This window comes from Malaya genurostris, chromosome 2 (assembly GCF_030247185.1).
Source record: "Malaya genurostris strain Urasoe2022 chromosome 2, Malgen_1.1, whole genome shotgun sequence".
Taxonomy (NCBI): Eukaryota; Metazoa; Arthropoda; class Insecta; order Diptera; family Culicidae; genus Malaya; species Malaya genurostris.
The window spans coordinates 305,489,996-305,505,946 of NC_080571.1; the positions used below are offsets into that span (position 1 = coordinate 305,489,996).

At 34.2% G+C, this 15,951-nt stretch overlaps 1 protein-coding gene across 4 annotated transcripts in view; it reads left to right on the forward strand.

The window, feature by feature from the left end:
- Positions 1-7,494: 7,494 nt before the first annotated feature.
- LOC131430958 (protein quiver) overlaps positions 7,495-15,951 on the forward strand; it is a 36,841-nt gene continuing 28,384 nt past the window's right edge. The window contains exons 1-4 of one of the 4 annotated variants that reach the window (XM_058596275.1): positions 7,501-7,825; positions 7,941-8,027; positions 8,184-8,488; positions 13,781-13,834. In XM_058596275.1, the coding sequence (XP_058452258.1) occupies positions 8,455-8,488; positions 13,781-13,834 (88 nt within the window). In that variant the 5' untranslated portion in view covers positions 7,501-7,825; positions 7,941-8,027; positions 8,184-8,454. Of the gene's footprint in view, positions 7,826-7,940; positions 8,028-8,163; positions 8,489-9,979; positions 10,031-13,780; positions 13,835-15,951 lie in introns of all 4 variants that reach the window. The other 3 variants (XM_058596277.1, XM_058596276.1, XM_058596274.1) reach the window with 3 other exon arrangements.

Consider the following 15,951-nt stretch of genomic DNA (forward strand, 5'->3'; position numbering starts at 1 on the left):
CTTAGGTGAATTTAACTGACTCTGGCTACACCGACTTCCGATTTCCGGTTCTTAAGGTATCGACAATAGACAAACTCAATCGTTTGCCCAAAAGAAGGCCAAATAAAATTTCATAAACAATTACATGGTGATGAGTTTTTAAATTTTACAAGGGATGATGAGATTTTAAGTTTCAAACCGTGTTAGAATATGATGGCACCAAAAAAAAAAAATCAAAGTTGGGCTCAAAACTGTTAAATTTGCTAACTACTGATAGGCTTCAAACTGAACCAGGGCGGTCATTAAAATGAAACTCCAACTGTCGTCGTTCGACAGTAGAAGAAGTTTGGAGCGCTTCATGATAAAGCGATGATTGGAAGCAAAGTGAAACACGATTTGCAAGACGCACTTGAAAAACTGTGTAAATTCAAATGAACGTCCCATCTACAAACTCATGTTCATATGAAAACTCCTATGCTCCCATACAAGGTTCCTGAATTAAACTTTGATCCGACTTCTGGTTCCGGAACTACAGCATGATATGTGTAACGAAATTAAAATAATGACACACATTTTTCTCGTGGATGGCTGAGCCAATTTTCTCCATCTAATATTCAAATGAAAGGTTTCAAGATACCATAAAACTTCTTTTTTTTTAAATAAAATATGATTTCCGGTTCAGGAGATACAGAGTGATTAGTGTAAAAATGTGAATTTCACATCACATTTCGATCCTAGAAGGAATTCAAAAATTCCATTTGGAACGTCTTACGATTTCTCAAAGACGGTTACACTGATTTTCAAAAATTTCGAATCAAATGAAATGTCTTACAATCTCTTAGGTGAATTTAACTGACTCTGGCTACACCGACTTCCGATTTCCGGTTCTTAAGGTATCGACAATAGACAAACTCAATCGTTTGCCCAAGAGAAGGCCAAATAAAATTTCATAAACAATTACATGGTGATGAGTTTTTAAATTTTACAAGGGATGATGAGATTTTAAGTTTCAAACCGTTATAGAATATGATGGCACCAAAAAAAAAAATCAAAGTTGGGCTCAAAACTGTTCAAATTTGTTCGTCATAATAGTTCATCGTCATACGAACCGTTTTTTGTTCAAAATTTATACAAATTTGCTAAATAAATTAATGATTATGAATTTTATGAATTAATATGTTGATTTATGAATTTTATACAGAGATTTCGAGCGATTGAATGAAATGAAAATACGGTGATTGAAATACGAATAAAGCTGCTAGATCACAAAATTAATTGCTCTGATGAGACTATATTATCCAGGTGAGAACAATGAACAGCGCATTCTGTAAATCAGCTTTTAATAGGTTTTAAATATCGGAACCAATAGTGCATGAAGAAGATTTCATATTGAACAAATCCAGCAAAATTAGCAACTCTATCGGTAAGGATTCCTAAACTCATAATCAGCCTAAATGTTAGCGATGGACAACATCTAGAATCTTACCTGCAACGACTAGAATGTCAAAAATTGTATAAAATGGTGTAAAGAGGCTCAAATTTCATATCAAATCTAAAATAAACTAAAAATATATTTGTAATGTTGGATAATTCATGAAAAGTCTAAAGTATGCGCGGATCTACCTTAATTGTCGTTTAAATGGATTAGTAGACTACCAACCCTGAAAGATACAGTACAGCCGATCATTTTCTTAAATTATTCACGTTTCAATATATTATCCTGTTTTCGATTAACACTAATACGAAATCTAATCTAAGATTGATTGACTACTTTGATACCAAAGCCAACGGGTGTTCTCTAATTCTCTCAAATGAAATGCAATTGGATCTTTGATTAATAGATAAATATAGTCCGCTAAATCGCATCCTGCAGATGAAGTGTTCATTTACATAAAAAGAAAATAAAATAAAAATGTTTTATTTTTACTATGAGGTAGTTTTCTATGGTTATAACATTTTACACGGTCTCTTAATATACCTACAAGAAAATTAGCTGACATAGCGGTAATACATAACATAATTAATGTTTTTTTAAAGCTTCGTTTCTACTTTATGTTGACCGAATCAGTCATTTGAATAGTTCATTTCCAAAATTCGCGAAGCGATTTCGTTTGACATTACCAGTTACTAAGGAGTGGTTGAATTTGTTATACAGTTTTGATGAACGAGTGGCAGGTCGTGTCGACGATACAGGTTTCCATTTTCCGGTATGGAAATTGTGTTAAATGCCGTCAAGTCAAGTTATAGAACGACTATAAGACAAAAAAGTTATAAACGAGAACTATAAACGATTCGTTGTTTTCTTAAAACTCCAGAAACCGTTTTGGGTTATGCTGATCCCAACAAACATTTTCAGAAACAAAAATCGTATCGATCGTGGAGCGACTATAGTTATAATTTTGTTCTAAAACACAGTATTTACTTTCGAATTTTATTGAAAAAATTAACTAGCACAGTTAGAACTCATTTCGTTTACCTATCAGAGGAGTGATTTCTAATAGTACTTTAAAAATATTCGAAATGACTTGAATTGTTGCTGATTCAACCAAAGATATTTTTGTTTTCTGTATCATTCTGAGACATTTGACAGCATCTAAAATATCTGTTTATGAAAAAAAACTAACATAAATGTTAGTTGAATCGATGACTTTTTGTTGACCCAATAAAAAACAGCCAAGGCAATAATTAAATTTTTCGTTTAGCGAATCATCCGTGCAGTGGATCAATGTCAACTTTCACACCAAATAATCGTCATTTGCGGAAAGTATTGGGTTTAAACGTACATCCAAAGTTCCAAAAGGAACATGGAGATGGGAACACACACCGTGCCGTGAATGGTTCCTTCGCTTCAGACAGTGATTCCAACGTTGACGACCATCCACTGGTAAGAACGTTTAAAACCATTGATCGATGAAATAATTTGTACGAATTAAAGCAAGAAGATCTTGCTTAAGCAACATCGTGATGGTGATAAGACATAAACCTAAACGAGAAAACAAAAAAAAAGTTTCATTCCAGAAGTCCAAACATGGGAACATCTTAGTAACTACCTGATAATGCTCGTACGTCATTGATTTAGTCGAATTTACATGCTGCGTAGGTTATGCTCTATATTTCGGTATGTTCTATATTTTGAGCTGTTGATATCAAGCGAAATATCACTGAAGAACGGTACTAAACTTTATTAATGCATATGAACTACAGAAGGACAAAACCGTTCATTTTAAAGAACCGCTCAGAACTTGATAATTCTGCCAAAACAACTAGTGTTACTCAAAATTTTATATGTTTATTCGACAAAACAAATTAAACATATTTTGTTGCAAGCAAATGCAGTAATAATTATCACAGTGACTTTTGTGCGTATAGTCGTACTTGTAATCTTTCACTTTTTAATACCTTTTCGCGAATGTATGTTTACCGTATACCAAAATTTGCAACCGTTTCGAAATCATTTATTTTTAATAAATAGAGAATTATCATGCCTTATTAAAGAACTTCTATTCACTCATCCCTTTAAAGGAGCTAGTTCTTTAGAACCGTTCGGGAACGGATAGTTTCCAAACCTGTTAAAATCTACTTAGCGTATAAGACTTAATAAACAATCTTATCATTTATTTATTTATTAGCATTATGAATGATCTTGTTTTGTCTTTGGATCCAAGGTTTATAGTCCTCCAAAACGAACATGGCAGATGTATAGATAACATTTTTTTTTGTGAATATGAGCATAAATAATCGAAATGCAATCATGACAATCAATGGTTGTTGTTACTGAATTCGAAGTAGTATAATTTAATCACTAATACTGATATACGAAGAGAAAACAGTATTTACGTAAATTTATTTTATGATTTGTTTCCTAAGATAATTGATTCAATATTTCGAAAACGACTCAACTATTGAAAATCATCTTCGGCGGCTATCTCAATGAAAGCAGGTTGAATCAACCCACGGTCTTAATCGTCCGCCCGCATTTTTTACCGGACACTTGCTGGATTTCGTACATTAAACAAACGATTGTTTATACAGAGATCGTGGATGAATCACGATATATTCATATATGCTTGCATGGTAGAGATGGGCTCGCTCTGTGTAAACAGTCGATTATTTTCAAAAATACATTAACAATTTTTTTTGCGGCAGTGCTAGGATCATGCTATTTTCTTTATACAATGATGACGGCACATGCTACCGGAATAATATCCAGTGACGATATCGATTACGGAGGCATTTTCGTAAACACGTCTGGACTGTTACGATTGTATGACGTTTTTTCAGTAACGTAAATATTTTCCATGTGCATGAAGTATGGACCTTACTTCATGAAAACGTATTTTTACTATTATATTATATGTGCGTAATCATTAGTTTAGGTTATATACAGCAACCTTTACAACACCTGTTTCGAAAACAGGCTCACAACTTTTTGTCAAGAGTAAATCCAAGCATATTATATCCCAAAGAGTTTACCTTTGTTCACAAAAGAAATCCGATGACAAAATTTTAAACCAAGCTCGGTGTTTATTTACCCAATTAGATCATAGAATTACGAAACAATGTTGTCTCAAACTATCTAGCTTTTATCCACCAAGCTTCCCCATCAGAGCAGTTTTCATGGAGCTTTCCCGTTGGCATGGTTTCGGATAATATCACACAGATAGTGCCAGTTGTTGTTTTGCGCTTTCCGTGAGCTCAATTCACACGCATCGAATGGGAAGTTGTTTACACTTACCGGAACGTAAACAATGCATTAAACTCATTAACGTTCGATATGTGCTGATTTGTATCCCGTTCGTGTCATTCTCGAATTTTATTACGGGTAAACAACATTTGGTTGTTTTTGATTGATTGAAAAAGATTTCGTTTGGTCGGTATAGGAGATCTGAGGTTCTATCTCTAGCGCAACAGGTCGACACTTGCGCAGTGCGGCGTATATTGCTTGTAGTGAACAAGATGTAATATTCTTGTGATTTACTACTGCGCACGAAAAATGTAGATGAGAATGAATATATAAAAATATAACATGTATTCCTTGGCAACTAGTATAAATCCAATAGCTTCTATGATCTAAATAATGGTACATATTCTCTTAAAATACTTGTGTAAATCTTTTTACTACTACAATGTCTTAGAAATATATGTAATTTATTTTCTTCCAAGTGAATGGTTTTTGTTCAAAATTTATACAAATTTGCTAAATAAATTAATGATTATGAATTTTATGAATTAATACGTCGATTTATGCGTTTTATACAGAGATTTCGAGCGATTGAATGAAATGAAAATACGGTGGTTGAAATACGAATAGAACTGCTAGATCACAAAATTAATTGATCTGATGAGACTATATTTTCCAGGTCATAACAATGGCGCATTCTGTAAATCAGCTTTTAATATGTTTTAAATATCGGAACCACTAGTTCATGAAGAAGATTTCATATTGAACAAATCCAGCAAAATTAGCAACTCTATCGGTAAGGATTCCTAAACTCATAATCAGCCTAAATGTTAGCGATGGACAACATCTAGAATCTAACCTGCAACGGCTAGAATGTCAAAAATGGTATAAAATGGTGTAAAGAGGCTCAAATTTTATATCAAATCTAAAATAAACTAAAAATATATTTGTAATGTTGGATCATGACAAGTCTAAAGCATGCGCGGATCTACCTTAATTGTCGTTTAAATGGACTAGTAGACTACCAACCCTGAAAGATACAGTACAGCCGATCATTTTCTTCAATTATTCACGTTTCAACATATTATCGTGTTTTCGATTAACACTAACACGAAATCTAATCTAAGATTGATTGAGAACTTTGATATCAAAGCCAACGGGTGTTCTCTAATTCTCTCAAATGAAATGCAATTGGATCTTTGATTAATAGATAAATATAGTCCGCTAAATCGCATCCTGGATCAGTCATTTGAATAGTTCATTCCCAAAATTCGCGAAGCGATTTCGTTTGACATTACCAGTTACTGAGGGATGGTTGAAATTGTTATACAGTTTTGATGAACGAGTGGCAGGTCGTGTCGACGATTCAGGTTTCCATTTTTCGGTATGGAAATTGTGTTAAATGCCGTAAAGTCAAGTTATAGAACGACTATAAGACAAAAAAGTTATTAACGGGAACTTTTAAATGATTCGTTGTTTTCCTAAAACTCCAAAAATGAAAAATGTGAAATCTTCATGATGAATGAAATTATTGCTGTCACAATGCGCTGAAATTTCATTCAGAGACAACAGGATAGTAGTGTACAAGTGGTAAAGTCAAACTGTCACCGTTAACTCAAAAATCAAAACTATTCAGCTCTTATTCAGCCCTTATGGAGCAATTCCAATTCGAATTCGAAGGATGTTTGTCATACTTTTTGTATTTCTCTAGATGAACCTAGATTAACTGTGTTACAAAAAATACATTCAATTGATAAATTAAATAAATTTGGAGTCAAATGCGTAACGTAACCACACCCCCTTTCATCTCAACTTCAGTAGTCATCTCATATACGAAAGCTAATTGTCAGAGTGAGATCTACTATCTATGTTCGAAAGATTGGTTTTCAGGGTAAATTGAAAATAGGTGCGTTTCGAGTGTTCGCTTTGTATGTCTGTGGCATTGCTTCTTAGAGTCGAAGCAAAGATATTGGCCCTTATTATCGGTTTCACTACACGGTGGAAATCAGGTGAAGTGAATGTGAATAATGGCTTGAAACCTTCGAAAGATGTCTTTTTAATTTTTTTCTGAAGATTTCGTGCGTATTATGCTCAAAATGTCAATTATCCATCCGTTTAGCTTTTCTGTTACAGACTATAAATCTCAAGGGAAATCGTTAGGCGTTTAGGTCGTGAATTTCAAGTTTTTTTATAAAAAATGTTATTTATCACAGAGCGGCCAGGGTCATTCGCCAGGGCGCAAAAAAACATTATGATCCTAATTGTTCGGGGGATGGAAATCGAACCCAGGTGGGCTGCGTCAAAGGCGTCGAGTTACCCATCACGATTTATCCATACCCTAGCCTACAAAAATTGATTTTTTTTGTGAATAATATTGTACACTTCATATTATTATTATTATTTTAATTATGGATCATAATCTGAATAACAGCGTACTGGTTTTTCAATCGAAAGATCAAAACGCTGTTAGTCAGCATAAGGGCGAACACCTGCAACCGTTTCTAAAATACTTGTCGAATTTCACGAATTCGAATATAAATTTGAAAATCGTGCATGTTTTATTTTACATCCATCCAAAACATAATAGCGAAAAATTAGAGGCAGTGAAATATCAACTCACCCAGTTCTAGTCACAAGTCATTTTCCTTTTTGTTCTCACGCCGCCAAATGACAAATAATCAACAGACCGTTTCTCACTCAAGCAACACCCATTCAACTCGACAAAAGAAGTGAGGAAGTGCATATTAGTCTCTCAAAATCAATATACGAGAATGTAGGGCCTGAGACGACAGCTCTTGCGCGAAAATTGCTGAATCTTACGGGAAATAGCAACATACACATCACGTCGTCGTCACTCTCGTCGTAGCTTTCCGTCGGTGCTGACCTAAAACTGAAGGAACGGATGCTCTCGAGACTGAATAACAAGAGCAAGAAGAGCACAATATTGGATATGGAAAATCGCTGCATATATTGCGGAAAAATGCAATTTTCCTTCAAAATCTTGCAGTGAACCATTGGAATAATCAGGGAGAACAGTGTAAAAATAGCTGCAAACGCTTTTCGTCTATGAAACGTGCCGTGAACAGTGAATTTGGGCGAACATTTTGGTGGTGAAAGTTGTAAAGAAAATTGTCTAGCTCGAATGGCGCATTGCAGATATTGGAGGTTTGAAGGATTGATAAATCGTGCTATTTATTATTTGTGTTAATGCAAACTGTCTAAATTATGAAGAAATATATTGATTCATAATGGATGCTTGTTCGAAATTGCATGATTTCAGTTGAAAAATCTGGTTGACTGGCAGCAGAAAAATTGAAGTGACACTTCATATTATTAGCTCATAGCTAGAAATTTACACACAGATAAGGTGAATAGACATATGGACATAATGCGAAACGCTTCAAAAACAATTTACTTGGTAGAAATAATGATACAAAAGTACGACTTGCATAATTTTTTCTACCTAATATCGCACTCAGAGTGTCATATTTGATTCCAAACAGTTCTCAATCACAACTTACAGGCTCTTCGCAGTTATTCAAGTGTAACAGAGCAGTATCGACACGGAAGTGAAGAGGCATACTTGAATGAAAAATAAATCAACGAATGAGCAACACCAGAAAGAACTGCTAATTTAATCCAATGAGAAATTGATTTAGTGCAAATGCTTCTCCATCGAGTGGCGGATTTAAAATAGCATCACCGGAACGAACCCTCTTCGATACAAATTCGCCAAGCATTAGGATAACCAAATTTTCTACCAAAGTGCAAATAAATCAAAATACCAGATAGTAATGGAAAAGAAGCACTGGATTCTGATCCCTCTAGGTAATATGAACAATATTTTCGTCAAAATTTCCATCCTATTTGTCATTTCACTCATGAATATGTTGCGATTGTAAGGAAAAGAATGCTCATCGTCACTGTCATTATCATCTCACTTGGTCCTTCTCGGTGAAACATTCTCACCCACTCTCAGCTAAGGACGAATATGGGTGAGAACAGCGAAATTCATGTAAACAAAGACCACACTTTCGAATCGAGCACGTGAGAGAAGACTCTCCGTTTTATTATGTTATTGTTTTGACCGGATGGAATCGCACGTCTTTTTGATGATATAACAGAGCGATTGGAGCACAATATTATTTTCAACTGAAGACTAATCGTCGCTGTTGCATGATGTTTGCGATCTTCCACCGCGTTTCGCTGACCACAGTTAAGAACGAAGAGGTACTATGTTACTATAGGGATAACAGGATTTTTTTTAGATCAGACAACCATACTTATAAAACCTATGTACTACATTGTACTTGACTGACCTACCTCTTTATAAGAGCAGTCTCACTTATTTTAAAATATTGCTCGATCTAATTAAGGGTAAACTACTGAATACTCGGTCCACATCCAACATTTTGTTATGTATATGGAACAAAAATATTTACTTCGGACGCGAACTTTGAAGCGAACGCACCGATTCTACCTTTTGAGCCAATATATTGTAGAAAATAGCCATCATGTTCAATTTCGAATACTTACCAACACACATTGAATATTTTCGTTAGATATTACGTGTATTTTTATCGATTGTACAAATCGTCGGTCAATAGATGTTCAATAATATTTAGAAACACTAGATTGATTTGTTATTATAAAAAATTCCTGTTATACTAGAGCTCAGTTCGGAAATGCACAGTGGTGGTAAAAAAGTTCCCAAAGAAAATCATGAATTTTCTCGTAGGTCTTTACAGTGACAACATTGTCTAACCTTTGATTCTCTCAGTAGATCCATGAACAAGGCATAATTCTTGAAAAATTGGCTGAATCAGCTTTTGCACACACAAATCTAATTACATCCCGATCTTAACCGCTGACATGAGCAAAAATTATCGTGGACATTGTTTATTGTTCGCGACGAAAAGCAAACGACTACTGAATCACAACAACACCCGAAATACCTGCACGAGTAGTGCACGTACAGATATACATAAGTTTGTACTTGGTACAACTTGTCAGTTATGAAACAGAAACGAGCCGTCCTTTTTTTCGAATACGGCAATAGTTACTTATACAGGATGTTTGAACATTTTTAATGATTGTTTATTATATGAGATGAATGGCCTTTCATAGTATGTTCACACTGGAGTGTTCTAACTTAATATATAATATAAGTAAACGTATATGATAATATCAAACTAGTTTGATTACTAACCAGATCGTTCTACATTCAATTTTGTGTTCGTCTACAGCTTTGTTTGAAGCAGTCTTGTACAAAGGTTGTCCTAACTTCAAAATAAATTTTCTTATTTGTTTTTTCTTAAGTATACATTCTAGCCTTTGCGCGGTTAGGTTTGACGGACAATTGCTTCCCATGTAAGTTCATCATTTCAATTATAATAAGTGTTTTATTTTGAGCTAACACATTGATTAGTTTTCTTTTAATTATCTTTTATTTAACCCTTATCTCATTTTGTGACAAATTTTTAAAATCATATCATTTGAATGATTTTGCTAAGTGGACCCAAATGCACTGCAATTTTCTTCAATATATTTAACGATACAATGATACGTTTCAGTTATTTTTAGCCTAGCGATACTCTTTTTAGATATATACGGAAAATATGTTTCGCAAAAAAAACAGACTTCTAAACTGATACACTGAGGATGAATGCAAATAGCATTCGGAATACTGGAATTGGTCTGTCACTATTACGTTAGTTAAGAATTCTTCATAGTGGAATTTGGAAAAACGGTTTCGTTTCATTCCATTCACCGCTCAAACCACAAATATTGATGTTGAAAAGGTTTTCAATTTATGAACATTATTATGCACATCTTCTCCTCGTGTTTTCGTGATCATCAAAAATCTAATGTACCATTCAAAGCACATTTCTCTCGTTTTTGGGACGGCCAATAAACATTCTTCCAACGTTGACTTTGATTACGCAGATAAACTAGGACTAATTGAATATACTGTAATAAAACCAGTGTTGGTGATTCCCGATAATTTGACAGTAGCTACTCGATATTTATCTATATTGTATACAATATTTTAAATCCGGTAGAAGATGCTACAAAAACTCGTATCTTTCAATGCATGAACCGTGAGAGAATTTTTCTACATTTCTTCTCTCCAATTCATACTCTGAGTATTTCACGGCCCTTCAAAAAAATACAGTCTGGTAATGAACGGTGCTGTGTGGATTTTACCAAGAGAGAATCGCAAGTTGACAATTATCGCAAAAAATCGAATCGATGATTCGACTAGATGATTCTCATACTATGTTAGGTTTCAATATTTCAAAGCCCTTGTGTGGAGCATTCACATACATTTTCATAGACACAACTTATACAAAGGTTATATGTACATAGTTAAAATAAGCGGCAATAGTAAAATGATTCTATCGCAATTATCAACTGCGCGTATTGAATCAGATCGCGAAACGAGAATAAGCAACCGTTTGTTGCTTCAGAGAGAATCTCCACAGCAGCGTGCTAACCTTTTGATTCTTAGACAGATCATCGAGAGAAATTCGCTCTCGCACTGGTGTCTATTCTATGTTAAATTAACCATGCCGGTTTTTTGTGGTACTGATTGAATCGTGTGAAGAGTTGCTAGTGAGCGTTCTTTGATACGATAAAAGCCATCCTTGAATAAAACATATTTTCTTGCATCTGACGCAATTGTGGAATTTTCTTAGCGTACAGAATCATTCCATGGCTAGTACTACGATTCTACTGACACCAAGAACCCTTCCAGGCCGGGCTCGAACATGCGACATCTGGCTTGTAAGCAGAGATGTCCATTTCCTCTGTGTGACGAAGAGCAAAAGTAATTTCCCCCTTGCACTGATAACATCAACGAGAGCACTTGAAGACAAACACGAGAAAAGGTTCTAAGTGCAAATGAAAGTTTCTCTTTATTTGCTTTCTCTTTTGATTATTACGGTGATCCCTCTCTCTAACTCTTTGCCTAGAATAATGACTGAACCCGTCGACTTCAGATCATTATTCTAGGCAAAGATCTGTAGTTAAGAAATTGTTGGAAAATACAGGAATATGCCGTAATAATTAAAAGAGTAAGTTAACAAAGAGAAACTGTTCCATACATTGTGCACATATCATGAAAGCGCGTGTTTATTTACTTTCACCTCTAGCACCGGATCACACCAAAGTGCTAAAGCAGAGCATTCAAATTCTCTGAGAAGGAACGCACATATTTTCATCGAAGTTTTCACACCGGAGTGCACTCTGATGTATGGTTTGCCAAAAAGAAGCATGGGGCACGCATATTCAGCAAAAATACAATCTTTACTAACGGAATGCCCGATGTCCGCTCGATAATGCCTTGTTTGGCATCTCTTCACTCTTTTGCGCTAGCGATACATAATGTAAGCGTAACGCTCTATCAGGTTGACGGTATTGATGCAAATGGTGCAGATTTGTCCGACGATGACCCGATTGCAGCGCTACGATCGAGCCGATATCGTGCTCAATCGATCCGATAATCGGGCCGATGATCGGACCGATACGGATCGACAAAATCTGAAATCTACTACTAGTGACATATTTTGCCAAATACAGGAATCTTAGTTTTAAACCAAATAATACTATTTGCTTCATTATGAGATCCTTTCACCGTTTTTTAAAGCAAGTTTCTACAGATATTTACATATAATATATACTCATGCGAGTGCAACTCGTTATTGTAAAAAACTAATTCCAAACAGAAACTGCTAATACCAAACTCTAACGGGCGTATTCAATAGAAATGTACGACAACAAACTTCTTGTAATTTATAATGTTTTTCAATTTTCCTCACAGTGGCTTTGGTAAAGTTTTTGGAGAAGGTATATGGGATGAAAAATTGAGTTTATTTGTCACAATATGAGTAAGGGGCTCGTTGAAAGTAAATTACTATTGTACAGTTCGTGTTATCTTGAGTTTTTCATTTTTTTTAAGAACAACTAATTACCTAAAAACAAGTTTTTGATGCTGTGGATGCTATTGGGTGTTAATTTTGTTTTTATAAAATCTAATTAGCCTAATTTGAATATTTTCTCATTTGTACGATCAGTAGTTATAATGCAGACAATGAATATCTTGGGTTGGCAACGAAATGTTTCAGATTCGCTTTAAATAAATTTAAAAACTAACAGCAGTTTAAATGATGTAGATTTGGTGAGGTCTTCAAATCATTTTGATGATATATTGATTACTTGCTTGCTTTAAGTTATAACGCCAATTTCACAAAAATGTGTGGATAATCAGTGTTCTCTTTTAGAATTTATGAATTGTTCCCTGTGTTCACCGTTAATCTGAACCATGCCAAAATATTTAGAATTGCAAAATGGATCCTTTTTCAAATAAATAATTCGGCAGGCTCAATGAACATATGCTTGTTCAGAAAAGCTTAACCAAATTCTAATACATTTTGCATTACTACAAAGTTGGGAATCTCTCGTAGAATATTTTATTACAGTGTCTGTTTGTTCAAATATTGAGACCCCTTGAAATAGTATTCTCAAATAAAATAAATAAATCAGAATACTAGGAAGTAATGATACTTCTCGCAAACTATTTTGGAACAGATTAAAACACTGATCGAAAAATTTGTTTTAAATTCAACATAATTTAGAATAAGAAATCGAGAAATAATATTTAATTCAATTTTATTTGACCATTAAGAAAAGCAAGATGTGTGCTACATGGTATACAAAAAAAATGCTTCAAAAATTGCATTAGAAACAGCTTGCATCAGATGATGTTGAGACAGATTAATTGTATTATTCTATAACAGAAAATTATCACATTCCTGCGGACAACTTAAGATATGTTTTATATAAATTGTAACTTACATATTGTACACAAAATAATGCACACTGTTATATCCTGGTATTACGATCTGATCCGAAACTCAGATGCTAAAAACTCAAACCATCAATGATCTATCAAACAAAGGCAATGATGATATAACAACGTGATTTTTTGTAAACTTGAAATAAACATTCATTTTTACTCACCACATTCATTTTTACTCATTTCACAACATTGACTAAGCAGTTTTAATTTACATTTACAACCTGTAAATTCTTTCTATTTCTTAATAACAATGCTCTCAGTACTAGTTGGAGTGTTTTGGTTTTGGATACCGCAGGTTTCAGCAGAGTGCCAAAGTAAGCTTACTAATTTAACCAAATAAACAATGATGTCTACAAATTGAATTACGACACGCTTTTCTCTTGCCAATCTGCGTTGTGTTGTAACATATATGTAAAATAATAACCAACAAAAAAAATTCAAAAATTAAATTGGAATGCAAATCGTGTTTTTCTCCCACTTTATTCAAATTACTCATCTTGTTTTTTATTTTAAAAAATCGAAGCATGCATTACAAGAGAAAAGTGTAGATTATAAAATAGCGGCGGTCTTTTATGTAGTAGAAATGATCGGAATTTGATTTTTTGCAGTACACTCTTCGTGCTAGATTTTGTTTTTTGATTTCTCAGGAACTATTGAATATAAGAATCAATTTCAAATTTTTGTTTGCTTGTTCAAATATAACTAAACAACTACTGCTTGCAAGGCAAACTAAGTCCATCTGTCAATAGTTACTTACAAGAAGTGTGAAGTAATAATCCAGCTCAAGCACTCATCGGAAGGATGTCAAGGTTAAGTGCGACAGTCATCAAAGTAAAACGTTGTAAAAAAATCACCTAAAGATTGGTCAATTTTGAATCAGATTCACAGAATAGTATACAAAATATCTCCGAATTCAAATGCTATGTTAAACGAACAGAACTTTTGCGAATATGTATATAATACCTTATGATAAAAAAAGAACCGTAATTTTCATTTTAAAATTCCCGCGCTTGTCCAATCGGTAAACTTTTATTCTCTCAACGTTGGCAACACTTTTATACACATTCTGTCAAATTTTGACGCATATCGTACGATTAGTTTTTGTTTGGCGTCTATACAAAGAAGTTGAACAATTTTCGTGTGGCGATTTTTATAATGGATGAAAATTTAGAACAACGGCTCGCCTTCGAAGCGCCATTCGGTCGATTGTTGTGCGGTTTCGACGTCATATTCATAGATCCACACCTCATCACCAGTTATGATGCATTCGATGAATGTGGGGTCACTATCTGCGTTGGAAATCATCTCTTTGGCCACATCAACACGACGGTGTTTTTGAATGAAATTCAGCTTTTTGGCACCAGCCGAGAAGCGACGCGTTTCAAACCCAAAACATCAGTTAAAATGTGTTCGGCTGATCCATAAGAGATGCCCAACAACACAGCAATCTCTCTAATCGGTACAGAACGATTTTGCAACACGATTTGCTTCGCCGATTCAATGTTTTCTTCGTAACAGATGTTGTTGGGCGGCCAGGGATCTCATCATGATCCAAGCTTGTACGACCACCTTTGAAGCGTTTACAGCACTCGTGTTTTTCCTAGACACTAACATTTTCAACATTTCGGAACATTTAAATCCATTTGCAACACAAAATTCTAAATTTTCATCCATTATAAAAATCGCCACACGAAAATTTTTCAACTTCTTTGTATAGACGCCAAACAAAAACTAATCGTACGATATGCGTCAAAATTTGACAGAATGTGTATAAAAGTGTTGCCAACGTTGAGAGAATAAAATTTTACCGATTGGACAAGCGCAGGAATTTTAAAATGAAAATTCCGGTTCTTTTTTTATCATAAGGTATGTGAATGAATGAAACGATGAGCTAATTTTTTTTGTTCATATACTTTCAGTATATTCAGTAGTGAATTGATATGTTGTTACTATTAGTTTTTGTTGAAGTTTGCAATACTGATATTCAAAATAATGTGCAGACTGTTGAAAATATTATGAAAATATGGTAATATGAAATTTTCGAATTCGTTTTCTATGTGTTGTATTCAAACGCTCCCCGCTAACAGCATATACTGAAAACATAGGATAAACTGCTGCTATGGAGAGTTTCAGTATTTTTTATTGTTCGATGACATGTAATAATGTTCAACAATATGTTATGTTCAATGCCGCAAAACAAAACTAACCTAATGCAACTGAAGTAACTTTTTGATTTTAGTATAATCAACGAATAAATAGCAAGTGTTCGTGGAATGCTTCTCAAGAGTAGTCCATTTTTTTGTTCAAGTATCATGAAAAAATACTACCACAATATCCGAAAGGTGTTTTGCAAAAATATCGAATTCCTGATCACTCTGAACGTCTGTACATCTGTAGAAATCACAGGCATGTTTTATTTTGCAAGAAAACC